Source organism: Chionomys nivalis, chromosome 5 (assembly GCF_950005125.1).
Source record: "Chionomys nivalis chromosome 5, mChiNiv1.1, whole genome shotgun sequence".
Classification (NCBI taxonomy): Eukaryota; Metazoa; Chordata; class Mammalia; order Rodentia; family Cricetidae; genus Chionomys; species Chionomys nivalis.
The window spans coordinates 46,034,838-46,059,413 of NC_080090.1; the positions used below are offsets into that span (position 1 = coordinate 46,034,838).

The window sequence follows — 24,576 nt, forward strand, 5'->3', positions numbered from 1 at the left end:
AAAGCAGTTCCTTGTTCTCTTCCTGCACAACAGCCGCCAATGCTGTTCTGCTGAACACAGTGTTTCCAATCTCCCGTAAGTGGCTACAACATGAGAATCACTCACTCACACCTCTTCCAGTTTGAAAAACTCGATTTTTAAAAAGCATTTTACATGATAATACCTAAGATGTATGGAAATAATGCATATTATTAGCATATCCCATAATCATACAGATTCACTCAGAAATGTTTTAATGGTTTTATAAACTAATCTTGTGGGTTAATCAATGGGCTCAGAACTCTATGCAGAGAACTCTAGCCCTCAGAACACCTCTATTGGGTAGACAACATCCAGAGAGAAATGAGAAGACCGAAAGGGAAGGAGACACAGAGTGCAGAAACCAAGCTTGAACTTCACTGTTTTTAATCAGAAGTTGTGTTTTTCCCACCAGGTTCTGCTGGCGAACAAAGCACAAATACACTTCCTCAGCATCATTATCTCCCAGGCAAATTGCAAAATTGCTACAGAGAAATGAGTAGAGTTAAAGGAACCGTTTAGTTTGAAGGCTGGTGTCAAGCGCAACTCTGCTTATTTGATTGCAGTTTACCGAGCACAAACTCTTAGCTATGATGTCAGTCACAGTGAGCCAGAACTAGCACGTCAGGCTGTCGTGCCTTGTGTGTATACACGACTTACCAACTAACTGCCAAAGCTAAGCTTTTAGAACAAAATGGAAGTGCCTTTGTACCTTGGATACCACCCAGTCAGACTGAAGACACCTTCTGGAAGCTGAAGGATCTAGGTTTTCCGTTTTGGTCTTAGAAATGATTGTTTCCCATGGATGTCGGGAAAGGGTAACACTACCGGATGGGAGTGCAATGTGCAGCCACTGTGGAAATCAGTGTGGCAGTGCTTGAAAAAGCTGCAGACTGACCATGCGGTCCAGCTCTACCACCCCCAGACTTCATACCCTATCCCAGAGAACTCATGCATGCTCACTGCTGCACTCTTAGCCAAAGAGCAGAAATAGACTAGTGTCCATCAGTGGAGGAATGGGCAATGAAAATGTAGTATATTTGCACAATGGAATTCTATTCATGGTAAAGATAAATGAATTTTTGAAATTTACAGGTATAAATGAAGCTAGAAATGATTATTTTGAGGTAACCCAGACAGGGAAGGACAAATGCCAGATATTTGTTCTCTCTCATTTGAAGATGCTAGCTTTGAATCTTTAGATAGATGTGTTTAAACTGAAGGCCACAGAAGGGAGGAGAGAGTAAGGGGATGTGAGAGGAGCAAGGTCTCAGGAAGGGGGCCAGAACAATGGTGGTATGAAGGGGAAAAGGGGAGTAATGGAAAAGGAAAGACTAATTGGGGTGGCTCTTGGGAAGCCAGGGTAGAAGAGGGGAAGCTAACACTAAAGAGCTTTGTGGCGGCTTCCTAGAAAGTACACATACACATAAAGGGCCTTAAAGGAGTCACCCAACAATACACAAGGAGTGGGAAGGGACGACAGCCTCAGATATCCCAGGGTATCAAATAAAAAACCCAGAGCCAGGAATGAGCTACCTTTTTCTAAGATATTGGTCCGTGAGTTCCTATAGACTCAACCCCCTAAATTATAGGCTCTTGGTCATCCTGCGGAAGCTGACAGTAAGACCCTACTGCTGAAAACACCACATACCTGACACACAGAGCATAGAAAAATCTATTGTAATGGCCTGGAAGCTGCGTCCCTACTTGCCAGCTACAACCAGTTTACAGGGTGTCAAAAGGGGTTATGTGCACTAGAGGTGGGGAAAGACATCACCAGTCCTGCCCAGCTGGACTGATGAAAGATCCACAACTGGCCTGACGAAACACACCTACAGGTATGAAGATGGCATGAACATTATGGGTGTAGTCAACCAATTTTTGATTGCATATAAAGCCTGCTCTACAATATGGACCCTATATCTGATACTGATAACTGGGACAAAAACATGTGGCTTCTGGGTGAAAGGCTCTAGAAGAAGACCTAACATTACTATTCTGCTAAACGAACATAGTAAAAAACTGTCCCTTGCATCCTTAGCTTCACGCTCACTGATCTGCGAAACTCCCCACACTCAGCAGAGAAGATGCTTTTGCGGGAAATGGTGATTACTACGGAGACCTCCAACCAGTCGGTGTGCAGATGCTCTGTCGTCGGCATGGAACATCTACACTACTCCCCCACCCCAATGCTGAGGGGACAACGAGGAAGGGTGTGTGCAGAAACACTGTGAGAGCCACAGGGAGGACATGTACAAGATGAAACCCACCAAAAACCCAAGGTGGATGCGGGAGAGGTTTATGAAGTCCCATCTCTAGGTGAGGAACTACTGGTAACTACTGGGAGCTGCTGAGAGGATCCATTTTCTACAGAGATGAATGCCCTGTGAGGCTACTCACGCTCAGTAAATAGGTCCAACACCCATGCACAGGTACGTAGAACCAAATGAACCAAGTTATTTTAAAAGACACAGATGGAGGGTTTGAGAAATGGCTCAGTGGATAAAAGCAACGGCTGCTTTCCAGGAGGCCCATATTCAACTCCCAGCACCCACACTGTCTCCCCCAAACACCTGTAACTCCAGTTCCAGGGTATCCAATGGCCTCTATTGACCTCCACAGTCACCAAACACACATATGGTGGTAGTGTACAAAACATGCATGTAGGCTGTGAGGGCCAGCCATGATAATCTAAGTCTGGACAGGTCACCCAAAGGAAGTTTTTTACTTCGTCCAACCATTATCACCTGGGACTCTAGCCATAGATGAATTTATTTTTTTTTTATTTTTTTATTTTTTTTTTTGGTTTTTCGAGACAGGGTTTCTCTGTGACTTTGGAGCCTGTCCTGGAACTAGCTCTGTAGACCAGGCTGGTCTCGAACTCACAGAGATCTGCCTGCCTCTGCCTCCATAGATGAATTTAAATGGAGGCTGGAGTCTCAGTTGTTTACCCTGAGATGATGCCAGGCTGCAGGAGACACCACAAGCTGAGATTACCCCATCCCCACCCAAGAACAGACCATTTGAAGGAAATTCCTGTAGACAGAAACACCTGCCAGCGCACATACATTCACCAGGAAATCCTAGACAAATGTCAGGGGTCTTAAAACCTCAGAAACCCCCCCACCCCCACCTTTACTATTATAAAACCCTTTTCTAATTGAGCTTGGGGCTCTCCAGATATTCCAATACATTGGACATGCGGAGAGACCGAGTGTACAAACTTGATTAAAATAAAGGCTCTTTGCTTTTACATATGGGACTCGGTCTCCTTTGTTGGCCTTTGTGAGGACCCACGGATTTGGGCATAACACAGGTAAAATAAAATGAACAAATCTAAAAAAAAAAAAAAAAATTATTTGCTGACCCCTGAAGGTCTACAGATCAAAATAACTCTTGAGTTGAAAGCGAACCTGAGAAAAGCCTACACGAGTCGGGCAAGACTATGATGCATGTTCTTGACTGATGGCTGATGTGGGAGGGCCTAGCTCACGGAGTGTAGCACTGCTGCTGGGCAGGCTATGCTGAGATGCTGAACACAGCAGTAGAAACCCTGAGACAGCAAGGACACAGACCAAAGCCCTGGCTTTCTCGCCAGTCTTTATGTTCTCAAAAGGCAAATGCTAAATAAATACACCAAGTTCCTTAACTAACGCCACCCATTCTCAGAACAGAAGGGGCTAATGCTTGGCGTAAACTACTGAACCTACAGCCTACAAGTTCAGGTCAGCTGTCTGGCAGCTTAAAGCATGTTACTTCCCAGTTCTGTTTCTGCCCGTCAAGATTTCCCTTTCAAGGAAGAAAAGGAAATAAAAGAAACAGAAGAAGCATGAGCTTGGGTACAGCCTACTGTAACATTAGCCTATGAAAAGATCATTTCTAAACTTCACGGCAAGATGTCCTTTCAATGTATATCATACAATAAAAGGAATCCTCAGATGTTCAACTTATAGATTCTTGTCAATGCCATAATAAATTAAATTATATGGTTTGAAGAAAACTCCAGTGCCTTCAAAAGGCTCAGATATTTCCTACTACTCAGCCTTCCATCACCTGAGCAGAGAATGTTCAGAAATGTTTACTTTCAAGTGTTACTTATGGTTTTATTGCCTTGAAAACTTTCTAGCCCTGATTAACAAAACTGTGAGTGATCAAATAAACTTTCAAAAGTGTTTGGCCATTGGCTCATCTGTGAAAACCTGACCTTGTCTCATGGAAGCTTAAATCATAGAGGGCAGAGCAAGGTTCTGATGAAAACGTTAACCACTATTTGACATCACCAAAGACCGTTCCAAAGTCAGCAAGGTGCTGATAAGATCAAGACATGCCTTTTTAAAAGCAACCTTTTACTACTTGACAGTTTCCTTCCAAACAAGAAATCGCCCCACCAAAATGTTGGGGTGCCTTGGCAGCCAGCCCTGGCTGGCCCCAAACTCCTTATTTAGACCCAGATTGGCCTCAGCTCATGGATCTGTCAGCCCAGATGGGATTAAAGGCATGGCCACCACCGCCTCACCGAGTTTAAGATTACTATTCTCCTTCCTTCACATCAACGAAACGAACAGATCCAAAGTCCAAGTTATGAACAGCCTTTATGGCAATACTCTTTTAAAAAGTCAGGGACCACAGCTTCAGCTTTTAGAACAGGTCAGTTATGCCTCAAAAACATCTTCATTCAAGGTATCTTCTGCCTTTGCGACAGAAGTCAGTAACGTATTTGACAATATACATAGTTGTGCATAGAGGTTAAAAACCACTTTGCTACCATACATTGAATGATCCCAGTTTTTCTGCTAAAGAACTGAGAGAACACAGGGCAGATACATGTACCCCACTTCGGAAAAGAAATCTGAACAACCAAATTGACCCCCACACAATTGCTTTATGCAGAATCGGAAGACACAAGGGACTTGGGATCACGAAAACCTGGGTTCCAAAGTCGAACACGCTTCTGGGTGTAACTCTAGCCTGTTGGAGATCAAGTCAGCCATACCCCTAGGGGCTGTCTCCCACAGCTCACACGGTTCCATTTAGGAGACACTCATCAAAGCTGAATTAGTGATCTTCCCAGAGAGATGACAGTAGAACCTGCAGCGCGTGCCCAGGAATTGTGTACTCTATGTGGGGGCCAGCCATGAAATCTAAGTCTAGGCAGGTCACCCAAAGGAAGTTCTTTACTTCCAACCATTATCACCTGGGACTCTGGCCATCGATGAATTTAAATGGAGTCTGGAGTCTCAATAGTTTACCCTGAGACAATCCCTGGCAGGCCAAGATGGCCGGACCCCCACCCAAGAGCAGACCATTCAAAGGAAATGCCTGGCATTGCAAGAGCTGTGGATAGAGACACCTGCCAGTGCACCTCACCAGGACACCCCTAGACAAATGTCAGCCAATCAGGGGCCCTAAACCTCAGAGACCCCCTCATCCCCACCTCTACTACTATAAAACCCCCTTTTTTGTTTTTGTTTTTTTGTTTTTCGAGACAGGTTTCTTTGGGGCTTTGGAGCCTGTCTGTAGACCAGGCTGACCTCGAACTCACAGAGATCCACCTGCCTCTGTCTCCCGAGTGCTGGGATATTCTAATTGAGCTCGGGGCTCTCTGGATATTCCAGTACGTTGGACATGCAGAGAGACCGAGTTTGCAAACTTGTTTAAAATAAAGGCTCTTTGCTTTTACATATGGGATCCCAAGCAAGGTTTCTAATGGCAGCGCCACCTCCTCCGACACTTGCTGCTTTCGACTTCCCGTTAAGAAGCTTTCGGTTAAAGGCAAAGATAAGATGAAAACGATGGCGCCCCATCTGGATTCCAGCACTGTGGAAGAACTGGGTGAGGGGCGAGGACCACAGGAACCTAAGCTTCGGGTCCTGCGCAAAGTCCTCCCGGAGGTCGCCAAGTTTCTTTCCCCCACTTCCCTGGCAAGTGCCAGAGTTACGGACCGGAGGACGGCTTGCCGCGCCCGCCTCGGGGACCCGGGTTCGAGACCCGCCGCGCCGCGCGTGGGCGCCCATCTCCCCCACCGGCGCGAGCGGCCCCCGGCGGCCAGGGATTGACAGTCACTACCCGGAGCGACGGGCGTGGAGATCCCCCACCCCCACCCCGGAGCACGCGCAGCCCCGAGCTCACCTGGCGGCTGGCCGCGGCCTCCAGGGCGGCCTGTGGGCGCGGGCCGGGCGGGACGGCGGGGTGCGCGAGCCAAGCCGCCGCCGCCCGCCTCGCTCTTCACCCGCCGGCCGCTCCGCGCCCCCCGGGGGAGAGCGGCGAGCGCGGACAGCGCGGGTCCCGCGGCGGCGGCGGCGCGGCGCGGGGCGGCGCGACTCAGGAGTCAGAGAGGGCGGCCGCGGGCGCCGCCGTCTCCTCCTCCATGACTGTTTACCCGGCTGCATTGTGGGAGTTTGACCTCCGCCGCCAACCGCCGCCTCAGCTCGCGCCGCCGCTGCCGCGCACGCCATGGGAGCCGTGACTGACGGTGAGGCCGCCGCGGGGACGCGGGGGAAGCGGGGCAGTGCCGGACTCCGGGCCGTCTGGGGTCGGTGGGGGGGGATGGGGGTGGGGGGCTCCCGGGGCGGCGGCGGAGCTCGGGGAGCCCCGGGAGATACATTGCACCGCTCAGGGGGCTTCGCAGGCCGGGCTGGGTCGGGCCCACGGATCGTGCGCTGGGTCCCCCGGAGCTCGGAGCGCGGTGGAGCGAGGACACCGAGTTGGGGACAGGCTCCAGCAGGCACAGGGGCGTCTGGAGGGCCGCTCGGGAAGTGTACCTGGGCGACCTACAAGATAAAAAGCGCCGCCGCGGCGGCTCGCGGAGGGAGAGTAGGGAGGGGGTTTTGCAGGCCTGGGTGGATTGGGGGGATGGATTGGATTGGGGGTGATGGATGGGGGACGGTTGGTGTCTGTGGGCTGAAGCAGAAATAAGGGGCCGTTTCGGGAGAGGTGTGGACATTAGCAATTGGCCACCGGAGCCAGAATTTGCTTTGGTACCCACTTGGTAGCAAGATTTCCCATCCACGGCTTGTGGGGCTGGGCCAGTAGCTATGAATATCAGTGGAGAAACTGAGGACTGACGCCCAGGACATGGGAAGAAAAGCCCAAATGTGAGGACTGGTCGAGATGACTAGGTGGGGGAATAGAGGGATTTTAACCCATTTTTGAGGCTAATGCCGTTTATCAGAAGGTGTTTACCTTCCTTCCGGGCAGCGCTTTACTTAACACAGTTTGCTACCCAGAGGCTGTAGGCAAAGTCGTTCCATCTTAGATGTTTGTAGTTCGCTGTGGGTGTAACCGTTAAATAATTGGGGTGGAGGGAAGGTGTCCCCCGTCCCGTGTCGTCGCCCCCCCCCCACCCCCGTCAGAGGAGAAAGAAGAGATCACTTCTTTCTTTCCACCCTGTGGGTCCTGGGGATTGAACTGAGGTGGTTGTGGATCCGTTTCTACTGGCGTTTACAAAACTTGAAAGACTTCCTTCCCCTCTTCCTTTGAAGGATAAATAAGTATAGTAGGACTGGAATTACAAGTGAACAACCACTTGTACAAATCCCAAAATGCTCCGGGCGATGGTGGCGCACGCCTTTAATCCCAGCACTCGAGAGGCAGAGGCAGGCGGATCTCTTGTGAGTTTCAGGCCAGCCTGGTGGTCTACAAGAGCTAGTTCCAGGACAGTCACCGAAGCTACAGAAAAACCCTGTCTCGAAAAACAAAAACAAAACAAAACAAAAATCCCAAAATGCTGAAAGAAATTGAGTACATCAGGTATTAATTAGCTAGAACTTAGAAAAAGTTAAGCACCATGGATTTTTATAGTCAGGGAAAGCCATTGGAAAGTTTTTTGATTTGGTTTGGTTTCGTTTGGATTTTTTGAGACAAAGTCTTTCTTTGTAGCCTTCGCTGTCCTGGAACTTCCTCTGTAGATCAGGCTGGCCCTGGAATTCACAGAGATCCCCCGTAGTTCTGCCTCCTGAGTACTGGGACTAAAGGTACTTGCCATCACACCAGTCCAAGCTTTAAGTACGATGCGGTCAGATCTGCTTTTGTGTAATTAATTGAAGTATTTCTTTGCAATGCTGAGAACAGGGCCACAATCTTACTCATTTTGGAAAGTGTTTTACTTCTTATCCTGCTCTACATCCTCAGCCCCTGCATGTGAGGAAATGGGAAGGGTTGCTGAAAACACCCCCTTCACTAACCTTTACATAGCGCTGTAGCAGGTGTCCGCCAGTGTCCTAATTATCCCTGTTTTATAGAAGTTGCTACTCAAAGAAATTAAGTAACTTGTCCGGAGTTGCAGTAGTAGTAAATTCCAGAACCTGAGCTTAAAAACTAAGCCTCTCATGTGTGTGTGTGGGGGGGGGGGGGGTCTGGGGTCTGGAGTCCCCCAGAGTGTCCTATCTATCTGTAGTACATGGTTCTGAGCTGGTACATAGGTGCTGGGAATTGAACCAGTACCTCTGGAAGGACAGCCTGTGCTGTGCTCTTAACTGCTGAGGCGTCTCTGCCTGGCCAGCGTGGTCTGAGTGCAGCTCTTGCTGCAGTGGTACTAGTGAGAGGTGATGGGGCCAGCCCTCCAACCAAGGGACTTCAGTAAGTGAGCAGAAGTCATGCCAATTGCTGGACTGGTCAGACGTTTCTGACTTGCATGATTTTGTACCTTGCTCCAAAGGAGTGGTGAGGGAAGGGAAGGAATGATGAGCTATAAACTTGCCAGCTTTAACCCCTAACCCTTAGAGGCCACAAGAAGCCCACTTTTGAAACTGCAACTTCTGGCCTTGTGGCGATTACCTAGCTTCTTTGAGGCTCGGTTTTGTTCTCTGTAAATTAAGATAATAATAAAATCTACCTCGGAATGCTGTTTTAAAAATAAAGGGCATTGTGCTGAATCAAACACATGGTAATAGTCAACACATGTTTATTAATACAGATGTGACTTTACTAACCTCTACCACTCCCTAGGGAGAACTGTATCTGCACTGATTGCCACTCCCTACCTTGTTTGCGGAAGAGAATTGAACTAAAGTAATTACTAAGGAAGCAATCAACAAATATGAGGTGCTAGGTATAGAAGGAAATTAGAGGGGTGATACTGGGATCTAGACAACATTATCTCTCTGTGTGTGTGTATACATCTGTATTTATGTGCGTGTGTCTGTGTGTCTGTGTGCATGCATGTGCCTGTGTGTGCTTTTGTGTGTGCATGTGCATACACTAGTAGGGATTGAACCAAGACTCCTTTGCATGCTATGCAAGCACTCTGCATCCCCAGCTTGCTCACATACAGAAAAGCCAGTGGGGGTTGAGGAGGTTCTGGGGAGTTAGTGACTTAGGCAAGGGGCAGCTCATTTCTGACAAAACCACTCCTAAGTTTTGCCAACTAAAAGCTGGTTAAGATATGTCACTGGTAATTTAAATTATTCTAACAGCCTATGTGCTGTAGGTGATAATTTAAAGTGTGTTGAATTGTGTTAGAGCCCATTTTGTAGTACAGAGAACATTAAGTAGATATGTCGGTGTCTAGAGTAACAGATGGGAAGTGAGAAAATGGGGAAATGTCCCACTTAATAGAGCAGTTTGACTTGACAGCTCTCATGCACATATACTTATTAAATTTAAAATGATTTTAACATGCTCATAAACAGTATGACAGAATAATGGCACTATTCAATAATGTAATTGTATATCTTTTCCAATGAAGGCAAAGATGACACTGGTCATCTGTAAATGGACGATGATAGCATAGACTTTATGGGGTCATTTCAAGGATACAGAGTGGTAATTCATGTAAGCACTTTGAAAGTGAATGGCTATTCATTAGCTAAGCTGGTTCAGCTCTCAGTGAGCGGAGACAAATGGAGTGAACATTGTAGAAGCCTTTGCCGTCACGGCAGTGGTCACTTTAAGTGCTTTTGTTGACTAGGGCCAGTACATTACACTCATCCCGTTCACACCTCTGCATGTGGACTAGTTCAAATATTGAATAATTTCTCTTTAACTAAGGTAGGTTTTTAAAGCAAAATTGAAGTTTTATCCTTAAATTATGCAATTGTGCAATCCCACTTTCACTTGCTAAATCCTGGGATTGTAGGCATGTCTGCCTTAAAATTTTTTAATTTTGTTTTTACCGTGAGCCGTTTGTTTAAACAGGACATAAGTACCTCAGATGAGAGCTGCATTTACACGGAAGGAGTCAAGCTCCCTTGTTTATTTATTCTGTCTCAGTTTATATATATTCTTATTGTTGACCTAATGATTTTAAAGTTCACGAAGGGTGGGGACAGGAGTTCTGCCATGAGGAGTGCAGCAGATGGGCATATGTAATTCATCTCAACAACGCACGAGTGGTGTGATGCAATGATAAATCTAATAGGAATCTATGTAAACATATGATCATAGTGTCTCCTCAAATTAGTGTCAATAAAGTAGTTTCTAAGCTGTTTTTGCTTATTTGTGTTTATAGAATGGCCCCAAGGCCTGCTGGGAGTAGCACAGCAACCAGATTACTTTTGAAGGCTTCAATCATGGTAATTTAGGAAATCAAAAGCACTTTAGGAGCCTGGAGTGGTTGTGCACCCCTTTCCTTAGTCCCAACACTCTGGAGGCAGGCAGATTTCTCGAGTTTGAGGCCAGCCTGGTCTGCAAAACGACCAGAGTGGCTTTGTCAGCCAGGACAACACACAGAGAAACCCTGTCTTAAGGGAAAAAAAGAAAACATTTTAGGTATGTTCAGTATAGAGTCTAAATGAGGAGGTGTTGCTGAAAATAAAAATGTTCCTGCCGTATGTGTTAGGAATAAAGAGAAGGGAAGCTAGTCTCAGCCTGGGAATGTACCTTTCTCCTCATTGTTAGCGTAGTCTCTACAAGGTGTATGTTACAGCAGTAATTCTTGTCTGGTTTTTTAGGCAGTAACTGTCCATGCAACGTTTAAGAAAGGAGTGCTGTGACCTTGCTATAAGTTAGAGGCAAACAATCATAACTGGGCAATGTTTTTGAATACATAGTATATATTTACATAAATACATGGTTGTATGTCTAGCTAAGTATCTTCATTTACTCATGTAACGCTTTTAGGGCATTGCAAGCTGTGGGTTAAAATTTAAAGATTTAAAAGAGTAATGTGTGAGGTGTTTTCCTACGACTGACATTTTCTTTCACTTTTGTTTTCAGTGTGATTCTCAACAGTCCACAAACTAGGTAGTTTTATTCTTTTTTCCCCCCCGATAAGAGTTACAAGCTGGTCTCATGTGCTCATACACAAAGCAAACTTTGGGTACACAACCAAAACCTTTGTCTCCAAGTTTCAGTTTCTGGTCCAGTCCTTAGAAAAACTGTGCTTAGAGAGTAATAGGGCTGAAGTGCACGGAGGGTCTGAGACTGCCCAGATAAGAGCCTCTGCAATGCCAGCCAAGTTCCCACTTCCCTCTCATGCCCCCTGCCCAATCCTAACCTGCCTGCTGGAACCTGGGCTTCTCCTCTTCCATTAGGCCACTTAGTTCCTAACTGCCTGTGGCTTGGCAACTTCCTGACTAGTCTTCCTGCCTGTGGGTTTGCCCAGTTGCCATCTTCCACTCGCTCCTGCCCATGTACCAACAGATACAGCCCTCTCTGAAGTCAGCCTGTAAACTACCATTCCTATCGCCGCCTTGGCCTTCTCATCTGGTCTTCAGGTTCTGGTGTGCCCTTTCCCCAGCTCTAGAGCTCACAGCCTCGACCTGCTGGCGAGGCGTGAAATGGGAAGACTTTAGCCTTCTTTGCTTTTATAACAGAATAACTCCCAGATTTTGAGTACTCTTCTGGTATCTAAGTCAAACTGTACATTTCTTCACCTTCTAGTTTGTCCTCCAGTGACTGGCTTTTTGTTTTGTTTTGTTTTGTTTTTGTAGTGAGGGCCCTCTCTTGATAGCTCCTTTCATTTATTATTTTATGTCTTCCCAGGGTATCTATGCAAATGCAAGCATATGTAAATATACTTCTCCCTCCCATTTTTATTTGAATGACAGCATACTATACATTCTTTGTCTTGGATCTTAGTTTATCTCTGTATCAAAAAGTATTTCCTCATCCTTTGTTTCCAGATTGATAATATCTCATTCTGTTCTTATATCAAAATTTAACTTGTTCACCCACTTACAGACATTTGAGGTGTTTTTTATTTATTATTAAAATGTTATAGTATATAAATGGTGTCATTGCTTAATTCAGCTATATCTGATACTGCTGAATGAAACCTGTGTTAGAAATTTTGAGAAATGTTGATAAAGAGCCACTCAAATCCCACCTGATCTGATTGTCCCCAGCGCATCTGTAATATGTTCTCTTCTAACTACCACCACTGCCTCAGTGTGTGTGCTGATGCAGATGCTATTTCTGCTTTGAGATTGAGAGGCTTCCTAGCCTCAGAATTTACTTTTATGACTTTTGTGCATAAATTTTGCTCACACCTTTTGTATAAGTACTTGTTGCTATGATAATGAAAATAATGGCCGCTAGTCTTTGTTAGTGTTTAATAAAGGCAGTGGTCTTTAGAAGGCCTTTGAGGCATCACAAACCCAATTTTAAAATACTGAAGTCAAGCTGGGCATGGCATCATGCCTTTTAATTCCAACACTCAGAGGCAGAGGTTGAGTGAGCTCCGTGAGTTCCGGGACATCCAATACTATATAGCAAGACTCTGTCTCCAAAAAAGAAAAGATCTTGAAGTCTGTCATGGTACCTCACTCACACCTGTAACAGCAATTAAGAGACTGACACAGAAGGATTGTTGTGAGTTCCAGGCTAGGCTGACCTACATATCTGGGCTGCAGAGGAAAGTCAAGTTGGCTGGGGCTGTTGATTTGGTGTATTGGCTTCTCAACATTTCCCAAATTGGAGTACTGCGTTCATATGTGAAGATGCATAGATCTTAAAGTGTTCACCCAGAACTATCACAGTATTTTTAGTTACTAGTCTTAAGATAGTAGTTGTGGTGGTGGCTCCTCTCTGTCTCCTACTGCATTTGTGTCTGACATTCCAGGCATCCAGGAAGAAGGGCAGTGCTTGGGAGGAAAGGAGAGAGGAACAGAGCACCTGAGCAGCACCATTACTTCCTGATGCTGAGCAGAATGGATGCTCCTTCTGTCCCATTTAGACAGTCAAAGTTGTGCATGTTAGCACACACCTTCATATTTCTCTTCTTAATTCTTCGTGTGTGTGCGTGAGCCCCTGTGTGAGTGCGTACGTGAGTGCAGGTGCTGGAGAGGTCTGGAAGCATAGAGCCGTGGAGCTGGGATGACAGGCAGGTTGTAAACTGTCAGGCATGAGTGCTGAGAACTCTGCACTGGTCCTCTGGAAGAGCAATGCTCATTCTTAACCACGGAGCTCTCCAGCCCCAAGGCTGCCTTTACTCACAGCACTTGACAGAAGCAGGCTGCAATCTCATGTGCGGGGTGTTTGAGGCCAGCAAGGTCTACACAACAAGTTTCAGAACAGCCAGGAGTGCAAAGTGAGACCTTGTCTCAAAAGTGTATGTGTGTGTTTGTTTTGTTTTGTTTCCCTGTGTAACAAACAGCCTGGCTGTTCTGAAATTCTCTCTGTAGACCAGGCTGGCCTTGAACTCTCAGAAATCCCGCCTGCCTCTGCTTCCTGAGTGCTAGAATTAAAAGCCTGTGCCACCACCACCTGGTGATTTTAATCTTTTAAAGGACTAAGTTTTATTTATCTGGGTCTCCTGAAGTAACATTGTTCGGTGATTAAAGCTTAAAAAATTAGTGTTTTTGAAACATAAAGTTAAATGATCGGACGAATCTGTAGCTTGCACAACCTTTCAAAAGTTAAAAGTGTCTGTCTAAGGCTGTCCTGACCTAGGCCCATCTCTCTCACCTGTCCTTACAAACACCTGTGCCTACACACAAGCGCTGTTGTCAGAGACTTTGCTGTTGATTCATGTTGTCTCTCCAGAAATTATTCATACTTTAAATGTTTATTCAAAATATTATTATTCAATTAGTTAAAAAGAAAATGAAAGCCCAGAAAACAAACAAAAATTATATAATGGTATCGAAGAAAATCATTTGCATCTTTATAGTCCCCTTATCAGAAACAATCACTATTACTGTCCATTACCCGTGAACCCCTCCAGAGATATTTTCTGCATCTGTGCACACACTTCTTTACATTTTCTTACACACTGGACAGCAGCATGTTCCACGTCTCAGAAGTTACTTTAATCATCTAAAGAGGTTGTGTGGGGTCTGCAGTGTAGTCTTTCACTACAGACAATACTGCTGCGCATGCCATGCGTACCTGTTACTCCAGCCTTTGCCACAGAGTATCAGAACAAGCTGCATAGCTGCAGAGAGAGATCCTATCTCAGAACCCAACAGGAAAAGAGAAAAATTCTATGCTTGCGGGGACAAAAAGCTGCGTCCATTTCAAGCATTGTTGATTATATCTGTCCCTGCATGTTTAACAGTGTGTGAGTACAGTTTCTGAATGTCTTGGCAACAGTGTGGTGCACATTATGATCTGCTAGATGGAAATGGATTTTTCCCGTTTCCTTTTGTCTTTCTGATTATGGCCCAGCACTATTTGGTCCCAGTAAGAACTCTAGCTCAGAACTGCCCAACAATATAGTGGCTCATACCTGTCGTGGAAAGCAGAGGCTGCACAGTGATTTCCAGAGCAGCCTGTACTGGTCAGACAGCAGCAACAAAAATGAGAGTTGCTTTAGAGCGTGTAACAACTACGTTATATTACTTCATGAAGCTGCACTCTTTTCTCTGACCTGCCATGTCTGAATGAGTTGATACTGCATGCGAGGATCCTTCCTTTCCCTGTCCTCCTGTCAGTTCCTCTCACCTAGCTAGACATACGTCCTGGATAGACTGTGTGTAGTCCTGATTAGATGTGTGCAGTCCTGGATAGACTGTGTGCAGTCCTGGATAGATGTGTGTAGTCCTGATTAGATGTGTGCAGTCCTGGATAGACTGTGTGCAGTCCTGGATAGATGTGTGTGCAGTCCTGGATAGATGTGTGTGCAGTCCTGGATAGATGTGTGTGCAGTCCTGGATAGATGTGTGTGCAGTCCTGGATAGATGTGTGTGCAGTCCTGGGGATAGATGTATGCAGTCCTGGATAGATGTGTGCAGTCCTGGATAGATGTGTGTAGTCCTGATTAGATGTGTGCAGTCCTGGATAGACTGTGTGCAGTCCTGGATAGACTGTGTGCAGTCCTGGATAGATGTGTGTGCAGTCCTGGATAGACTGTGTGCAGTCGTGGATAGATGTGTGTGCAGTCCTGGATAGACTGTGTGTAGTCCTGATTAGATGTGTGTGCAGTCCTGGATAGACTGTGTGCAGTCGTGGATAGATGTGTGTGCAGTCCTGGATAGACTGTGTGCAGTCCTGGATAGATGTGTGTGCAGTCCTGGATAGACTGTGTGTAGTCCTGATTAGATGTGTGTGCAGTCCTGGATAGACTGTGTGCAGTCCTGGATAGATGTGTGTGCAGTCCTGGATAGATGTGTGTGCAGTCCTGGATAGATGTGTGCAGTCCTGGATAGACTGTGTGCAGTCCTGGATAGATGTGTGTGCAGTCCTGGATAGATGTGTGTGCAGTCCTGGATAGATGTGTGTGCAGTCCTGGATAGATGTGTGCAGTCCTGGATAGATGTGTGTGCAGTCCTGGATAGATGTGTGTGCAGTCCTGGATAGATGTGTGTGCAGTCCTGGATAGATGTGTGCAGTCCTGGATAGACTGTGTGCAGTCCTGGATAGATGTGTGTGCAGTCCTGGATAGATGTGTGTGCAGTCCTGGATAGATGTGTGTGCAGTCCTGGATAGATGTGTGCAGTCCTGGATAGATGTGTGTGCAGTCCTGGATAGATGTGTGTGCAGTCCTGGATAGATCTGTGCAGTCCTGGCTTCCATTGGTTTGGGCAGATTTTTTTCAAAAGTGGTTCTCTTAACAATTATTGGCTTAGCCTTTCTGTTAGACCTGCAAATTTCCTCTCACAACCCATGGAATGCCAGTTCTGAGGGCAGAGTCTCACCTGGGCCCTCATCCCAACATACCATAGATAATCATTTTTCTTTGAGGGGAAATTGTGACAAGATGGAAATTAAATTTACCAGTTTTACTTTCTTGCTTTTAAGTGGCAGCTCAGCCAGTGGCATTAAATATACTTACACTTAAGTCATTTTCTTTTGGATGAGCAAATGAGTAGTAATACTGGTTGTCTTGAGAATTACCCAAAACCAAATGTTCATTTCAATTCTCACCCTTTTTCCTCTAGACGAGGTCATACGGAAGCGTCTTCTGATTGATGGAGATGGTGCTGGGGATGATCGGAGAATTAATCTCCTCGTGAAGAGCTTTGTCAAGTGGTGCAACTCTGGATCCCAAGAGGAGGGGTACTTACTTCCTCAGCCGTTTCTATACCAACGTCCTGGTGGAGCATTCATTCTCTAGGCCATGTTATATAGTTCTCTTCACCTTCCCTATTCAGTGCAACCACTTCCTGACTGACTATTCTCTTTCCCAGCCTCCTTTGTGTCTGTATAACATGCAGAAAGTGCAGGAGTAAAAGGCGAAACAAAAATTAAATTCAGACTCAATAGTTTGATTACCTTTAACATCAAATCAGTATTTGCTTAATATCTCTAAATGAAGATTTCTCTTGTTACTAAGTTAATATATAAGTTGCTACAAAATGATTACACACTAATTTTTTCAAGTTTTTTTCTGGATTTTCTGCTCAAGTGATTGTATTGTATAGAGTAGGAAAGTTGTAAGAATAGAATTCTGAAGAAAACTTTATTTGTGTTTGTGTGTGTGTGTCTGTGTTTATTTATTTTGGTTTTTCAAGACAGGGTTTCTCTGTAGCTTTTGGAGCCTGACCTGGAACTAGCTCTTATAGACCAGGCTAGCCTCGAACTCACAGAGGTCTGCCTGCCTCTGCCTCCCAAGTGCTGGGATTAAAGGCGTGCATCATAACCACCCGGCTCTGAAAAAAAAAAAAACAACTCTTAATCAAAATATTGTTGAGAGTGATTAAAATAATTCAAACGGATGCCTTGAACTGAGCCTATAGTGCTGAGAATGGTAGCCTCACCTTGCCTTTGTAACCAGAGCAGCCTGTAAGTTCAAGTACACCTTATCTATCCAAGAAAGTAATAAAGGCGGGTGTTCTAAGCTACTTTAAGTAAAACAAATAATTGCCTGAACACGGTTTTATTTAGTTTACAATTTTTTTAAATTCTCTTTCTCTTTTTCATTAGATATAGCCAGTACCAACGTATGCTGAGCACTCTGTCTCAATGTGAATTTTCAATGGGCAAAACTTTGCTGGTATATGATATGAATCTCAGAGAAATGGAAAATTATGAAAAAATATACAAAGAAATAGGTAAGTACTGTTTCTTGGTATAATTTTTTGTGGTTTGAGAAAAAAGCTGTTCTGGTAATATTTGCCTGTAGTAAAGCTGTCGGTAATTGCAGGGTAATAAAGGGTCTGGTAAATGTCAGCAGCCACGGTGTCATGTACTAAGATGGAGCATGACGTGTTGTGAATGTCAGCGTCTTGTTTGATCAGTGGAGCTTCTGTTAAAAAGTACAGATTATGCATGTAATTATAATTACCTTCTTAAAACTCCCTTTTGTGTAGAATGTAGTATTGCGGGAGCACATGAGAAGATTGCTGAGTGTAAAAAGCAAATTCTTCAAGCAAAACGAATACGAAAAAATCGACAAGGTAAGAATGATTTGAAGGACTTCGTTTGGATATTTTATTCCCAACTACTACTTCCATGAAGTTTTTAATATTGAAAGGTAAAATCTACAATGTGAATCAGTTTATAAAAAAATAATTATAATTAATTCTTAAAACTGTTACTTAAAATGGAGAAGGCAAGGTATAGTGAAAAAGATTTTTATTTTGCTGAATTTTATTGGTTACCCAAATATTTCTCAGACATTTTTTCTATCTTTAGATCCTTTTTCCTAAGCGGTGTTGCAGTTTGTCTGTGAAGGTGAGCTATACGACAGACAGAGGTGTTTATCTGGTGGTTTAATGAAGCTACTTTTTAAATGGAAAAGAATTTAAACATTTTGTTAAGCACAAAGCAAGCAAACATATCCACACAAGTCCCTAACAGGAAAGTTAAGGTTTAGAGGACAGCAGGTTGGCCCAGTGTGCAAAGCACTTGCCGCCAAGCATGGCAGCTGAGTTTGAGCCCCAAAATCCTGTGTCCTGTGGTAGAGGAGAGACATGAGCCTCTGGCCATACCACAGTGCTACCACACAGGCACTAAAGTACAGTGATACACATTTCCTTATTTCTGAAGAAAGGCTATAGTTTAATTTTATTCCAGTCTCTGTTCTTTTAAAGTTAGCATCGCCTCCATAAAGTTCCTAAGATACTTGAAAATCATTTTAATTTTGTATGTATGTCTATGTATGTGTGAATGTGGTGCCTATGGAGGGCAGAAGTGCCCGTCTTATCCTGGAGTTGAGGCAGTTGTGAGCTGCACAGGAGTGCTAGGAACTGAATTTGGGATCTGTGAAACAGCAGTATATGCTCTTAACTGCTCAGCCATCGCTCCAGCCTCAAAAATCATTTTAAATGGCGGAACATTGCTCCTCCTGTCACGTAAATTGGAAGAAGTAAAAATAAAGAGCAATGTTTAAAATGCATGGTGGTACATACTTGAAATCCCATCACTTGGCTAAGGCAAGAGGGTTACAAATTCTCGGTAAGTCTGGGTCTCATGGAAACTTAGCTCTAAGTCATTTAAGTAAATGATAGCCATAACTGACAGTATTGTGGGAAACTAAATGAAAATAGAAAATGTTGTTATTTGATGATGGTGAGGTTCTGTGGCTTCACTTCTGTTTTGTTTTATACTGAAAAATATATTTTTTATAATGTAAAAGATTATTTAAATCAGCCTCACTGACTTACTCTGCAGGTTCCTGAAACAATGTGTTGCATGCTTTAGTGAGCTAATCAATTCAGTATTTTACCACCATCACCACTACCCCAATCAATTCAGTGTTTTAGCACCATCACCACTACCCCAATCAATTCAATATTTTACCATCACTACCCCTCCCTCAATCAATTCAGTATTTTAGCACCATCACCACTACCCCAATCAATTCAATATTTTACCACCATCACCACTACCCCAATCAATTCAATATTTTACCACCATCACCACTCCCCCCCCCCCCCCCCCCCGGCGCCTTTTTTTTCCTGAGACAGGGTTCTTTGTGTAGCTCCGACTATCCTGAAACTCGCTTTGTAGGCCCGGTTGGCCTCAAACTCCTGCCTCTGCCTCCTGAATGTTAGGACTAAAGGTGAGTGCTACCACTGCCTGACTTTTTATTCTCCCTTTTAAGAAGTGGCTTTGCATCTAGTTACAGGATGTGTGAAGTTTCAGTGGCTAATTTATAGCAAATATACCAGCTTACAATAATAATAATAATCAATATCAGTATCAATAATATCAATTCTAAGTGATTTTAAATGTTTGTGCAGTATTTTGTTAAGTTTTAAAATTAATTTGTCATTTCATAAGAAAAGTTAGCAGAAGTTACATGACTTAATGTGGCAATTTCTGTGGAGCAGAAATAATGACATGAGTTTGAAATCACTTCAGATTCTGAAATGTTTACATTTATTTATTTATTTATTTATTTAAATTCAAGCAGGGATTGAATTGGCTCAGCAGGGAATAATATTTACATAGTTATAATGATATAAATGACTTAACAAGAAATTACGAAATTGCTCTTGGGAAGGGAAAAGAGAAAACAAGGTGGGCGGAGGGCATTGGGTAAGAGCTTCATCCTCAGCGGGACACGGAGGCGCACACCCACCACTTGGGAGGCAGAGGCAAAATGTTTACATTTAAATGAGGAGAAAGTGCTGTCCACTAGATGATATGCTTATTTGTAATTTTATCTTGTTTTAAATTATACTAATAAACTTAGTTCTTCCAGATTTTTAAGTCAACCAAGCCAGCAATTGAAAACTAATACGAAAAGTTTATGCTGTGTGATGTTTTACTCTTTTGGCTTTTTGGGGGCCCACCACCCAGCTCCCAGATAAATCACACTCAGAGATTTATTCTTAGTTATGAGTGCCTGGCCTTAGATTGGCTTGTTCTTGCCAGCTTTTCTTAACTTGAATTATCCTGACTACCTTTTGCCTCTGGGCTTATATCTTTCTCTATTTCTGTATACCTTTCTTTCATAATTGCTCTGTGACTGGCTGGATGCGTGGGTAGCTGCCCCTGATGTCCTCCTCTCCTTGTGTCTGGCTTTTCTTTCTCTTACTCCTTGTTCTCTCTTTATAGTCTGTGTGCTAGCCCCGCCTCTCCTTGCTTCTGCCCTGCTATTGGCCATTAATCTCTTTATTAGGACTATCAGGTGTTTTAGACAGGCAAAGAATCACAGCTTCACTGTTATTCAAATGCAGCATAAAGAAAAGTAACACACATAAAAATACTATTCCCAGTAAATTCAGTCAGATAATCTAATAAAAGCAAGGCTACATCTGGTATCTCAGGCTTCTATGGCTTGTTTTTGCTTCCTTGGTCCTCAGTCTTTTGGGGCTGACCAAAATGGAGATCAAGGTCACACAGCAGGATATGGGAGATTTCCTTCATCTTCTTCATCTCCAAAGGAATTGTATTAATGTTTGTAATCATCACTTCCAGTTTTTGCTTGTGCTCATGATAATTCTTAAACATCCTTCCACATTTTAATCCATTCTCTGAAAGAAGTCAGGACAGGAACAGAAACAGGGCAGAAATCTGGAGGCAGGAGCTGATGCAGAGGCCTTGGGGGATACTACTTATGACTTGCTTCCCATAGCTTACCTTTTTTGGGGTTGAGACAGCATTCTCAGTATTACAGCCCTGACTCCTGGAACTTGAGTTGTAGACCAGGCTGGCCTCACACTCCCCAAGGTCCACTTGCCTCTGCCTTCTAAGTGCTGGGGTTAAAGGCGTGCGCCATGCCGGGCTCATTATTGTCATTTCTTTATTAATTTAGGAAAGTGAAGTTCTGATAATCCAGGTTCAAAAAGCTCCTTAACTTGTCAAATATTTTCATGTCTTTTAGAATATGACGCTTTGGCAAAAGTGATCCAGCATCATCCCGACAGGCATGAGACACTGAAGTAAGTTTAGAGCATTACAGGGAGCTGCCTTTCTACAGATAGCTGGAAAATTCCTTAGGCAAAGACAATGATAATATGCATATCAAAATCACAAAAAGGACAGGTAGAACCTGACAAAGCAATACTACTCTGGAACAGGTGACATGACCCAGGAAGGAGCCAGCTTCCAAGGGGAAGTATCTGACATCCCAAACCACAGATAAAGTTACTAAACGTCCCTGAGTCCTGAATTCACCCATTCCCCTCATCTAATCTCTTTTGTGATAACCAGCTTTGGGGACGCCCAGATTTGTTTGTTAGCAAAGGTGGGGCATGCTGTCTTCCTGCTCAATACCTGTCTTCTGTAGAAATTTCTATGTGGTCTGTGAGCAGGTAATTTTGTGGGACTGGCTCTGTAAATTTGACTGCTAGAACAAAGAGTGAATAGTATGTCTCTAAGGCCTCCTGCTGTGGGGAATGGAAAGGTCATTCTGTTGCCCCTGTAGGAGAAGTTACACTGCTGAGGTGTTTTGGGAATGAATCCCATTCTGAAGGGAGAATGGAGGCCTCATAAGGTTTCCACAGATATGACAGTGACTTTTCCAAAAGACAAGTGTTCCCGTAGCTCTGCAAAGTGGGTTATTCCATGTGGACATTTATGTTTACACTTCCTATGGATCTGCCTGTTGGTGTGTCAGCTGTACGTCCACTGTCTAGCCTTGTGAGCTCCAACACAGAATTGTGGAAGATCTATTGTGTATTTCATTTTCAGATAAGCACATAGTGTACATCAAAAGGAAGGGGCGGTCATATTTCAGTATTACAGAATCTTGCGCTGCTTGACTAGATTATCTCCTCTCTCCAATGGTACTACCTAGAGATCCAGAATAAATTCATGTAATATGCCTAAGAGGAAACAAATATGTGTACCAATGCAGACTATACTAGATACATATTTTGTAACAGCTCAAGATAGAAACAGTAAAAAAGACAATAAATTTCAGACTATGAAATATATACATCTCGTTTATGAAAAGAAACTCTCTCAAATGTTATGTACTAATACTGTTAATTATTCAGAGATATAAATGATGCATCTAAAAGAATTAGAATAATACACAGATTATCTGAGTAGGAAGTAGAGGGGAAGAAATAGGTGTGAGATAGGAAATTGGGAGTCAGGTTCAGAGAGCATTTTAGTTAACTGGCAGAGTTTTTCTTTCTTTACCAAAAGAAAAACTGAAGTTGGTGTGCAAAATATATCTGTTCATGGATTTTAGTCTACATGACATTTTCTTGTCATTTTAAAATTTGTATCTAAAAGTCTAGTTGTAATAAATCAGTACAATTTAAGAGATCAGAAATCATCCTCAGTTTCAAATATCTTACCACAGGAGTGTTAGATTCCTTATTCTTTCCTTTTCCTTTATGTGTTGTGGATGCTTTGCATACATGTCTGTGAACCACTTGTATGCTTAGTGTCCATGGTGGCCAGAAGAGTGTGTCAGATGCCTGTGACTGGAGTCACAGACAGTTGTGAGCCACCATATGGTACTGGGAATAGAACCTGGGTCCTCTGGAAAGGAAGCAGGTGCTCTTAACTGCCAAGTTATCTCTCCCTTCTCTCAAGACCCTTTTATTTTCAGAATATTATTTAGTGACCAAAATAATTATAAATTCTCTTAAGTAACAAAATATGACATTGTTTGTTTTGTTGTTTCCCCACAGGGAGCTAGAGGCTCTGGGCAAAGAACTGGAGCATCTCTCACATATTAAAGAAAGTGTTGAAGATAAGGTATTTGAATATATCCATAAGCCTCTATGTGTATGCATGTACACGTGTGCATGCGTGTGCGTGTGTGTGTGTGTGTGTGGTGTGTGAGAGAGAGAGAGAGAGAGTGTAGACCAACTTATATATAAGTTGTTTCTTCTTAACACAGCTGGAATTGAGACGGAAACAATTTCATGTTCTTCTTAGTACCATCCACGAGCTTCAACAAACATTGGAGAGTAAGTAAAAAAACCATTTCAAAATTACTGCTTATGAAGATTTTAAATGATTAGGCTGTGTCTTTTAGAAGAATACTTTGGCTAGAGAGTCTGCATCCAGGATCTAGTGGTTTAACTGGATGGCAGTAGAAAACACTCATTTGTTCAACTTTCTGTATGCGTGCAGGAGAGCAGTGATGTAATCCGTGCTTTGCACACATGGCTAGTAGCGAGAACATTTCAAGGGTGATGGGGAGTGTTTCCTGAGGATTCGGGACACGGGCAAGGTACTATAAGTCATCAGTATGTTAGGCTGCCTACATGCCTAGCAAGTGGGGTGCTCCAAGATTTTGAAGACTTGATTTTTCTTGTGACTATAAACAACTGGAATTGTCTGTGTTCCCTGATGATGGTCTTAAAAAAAAAAAAAATCAGGCTGAGACCTAGGTATCAGTTTGTTTGTTTTTAATGAAATCTATCACACAAATTTTATGCTCTTAGTAATGAGTAATCATAACTGAATCAGAATTTTTAAATGTATCACATTTGTGTGTGTGTGTTTGGGAGAGAGGGTTGCATACATTGCTATGGCATGGGTGTGGAGGCCAGAGGACAGTGTGTAGAAGTCAGTTAGTTCTCTTTCCCCGTGCGGGGATCCAGCCTAAATCGTTAGGCACAACAAGATGTGCCTTTACTTGTTGAGCCATTGCAGCCATAACTTGCCATTTTGCCGTCTTGTTTTAAATGTATTTGTTAATACAAAATAAAACTTTTCATGCATGTTCTGGCCATAAAATGCAGGTGACGTTGAATAAAGTTCTGTCTTCTTACTTGCAGATGACGACAAGCTGTCAGAGGTGGACGAAGTTCAAGAAAGTACCATGGAGACAGACTCTAAGCCGTAGATGGGCTGACTGTCCCCAGTCACAGGGACAGTGGAAAGCTGCATGGGCTTACTGGGTTTGGTTTATTGTGCTTTTGAGATGCTTCAACTTTGGCAATGAAATGCTTTGCTTTTAAATATTAATTCATGTCTCACTCATATTTCTTCACAAAAAGGCAATGTATTTGGTGTATGTGTGTTTTTTAAATGCATTTTTATCCTTAAAGGTAAAATTCAACATCTGAAAACATTTAACAAAATGTCTCAAGCTGGATCTTTGTTATTCAAAACTGGGTAACTGGTAGCAGGTCAGCTGAGGAGTCTGAGAAGATCACGTTTGGAATACACATGAGGAAGCACTTTTGAAAGTGAGGGGCCGTGATCACTACTACATGTGGAACGTGTTCATTGCAGGGAAGGTTTCCACTCTGTTAGGAATTGCTGGTGTATGAAATCAGTCCATCTGCATTGCTTTTCTATGTCTCTCTCTGTCAGTGCTTGAGAAATGTGTTTAGTAAATGTTTCCTCTCCACTCTTTAGTTCTTTAGGAGTCAT

At 43.7% G+C, this 24,576-nt stretch overlaps 2 protein-coding genes across 6 annotated transcripts in view; one reads left to right on the forward strand and one right to left on the reverse strand.

Annotated features, from left to right (window-relative positions):
- Nucleotides 1–6,188, reverse strand: part of Atxn7 (ataxin 7) — a 156,281-nt gene extending 150,093 nt beyond the window's left edge. For all 5 annotated transcript variants that reach the window (XR_009057118.1, XM_057769233.1, XM_057769237.1 and 2 more), the window contains exon 1: nt 6,148–6,188. The gene's annotated coding sequence lies outside the window, so the exon portion shown is untranslated. The remainder of the gene's footprint in view (nt 1–6,147) is intronic.
- Nucleotides 6,189–6,329: 141 nt separating this feature from the next.
- Thoc7 (THO complex subunit 7) lies at nt 6,330–24,553 on the forward strand. Its single transcript, XM_057769238.1, has 8 exons — nt 6,330–6,490; nt 16,278–16,395; nt 17,263–17,390; nt 17,649–17,735; nt 21,113–21,170; nt 22,878–22,944; nt 23,090–23,159; nt 23,976–24,553. The coding sequence occupies exons 1-8, from the start codon at nt 6,472–6,474 to the stop codon at nt 24,041–24,043; spliced, it is 615 nt and encodes a 204-aa protein (XP_057625221.1). The 5' UTR covers nt 6,330–6,471; the 3' UTR covers nt 24,044–24,553.
- Nucleotides 24,554–24,576: the final 23 nt, after the last annotated feature.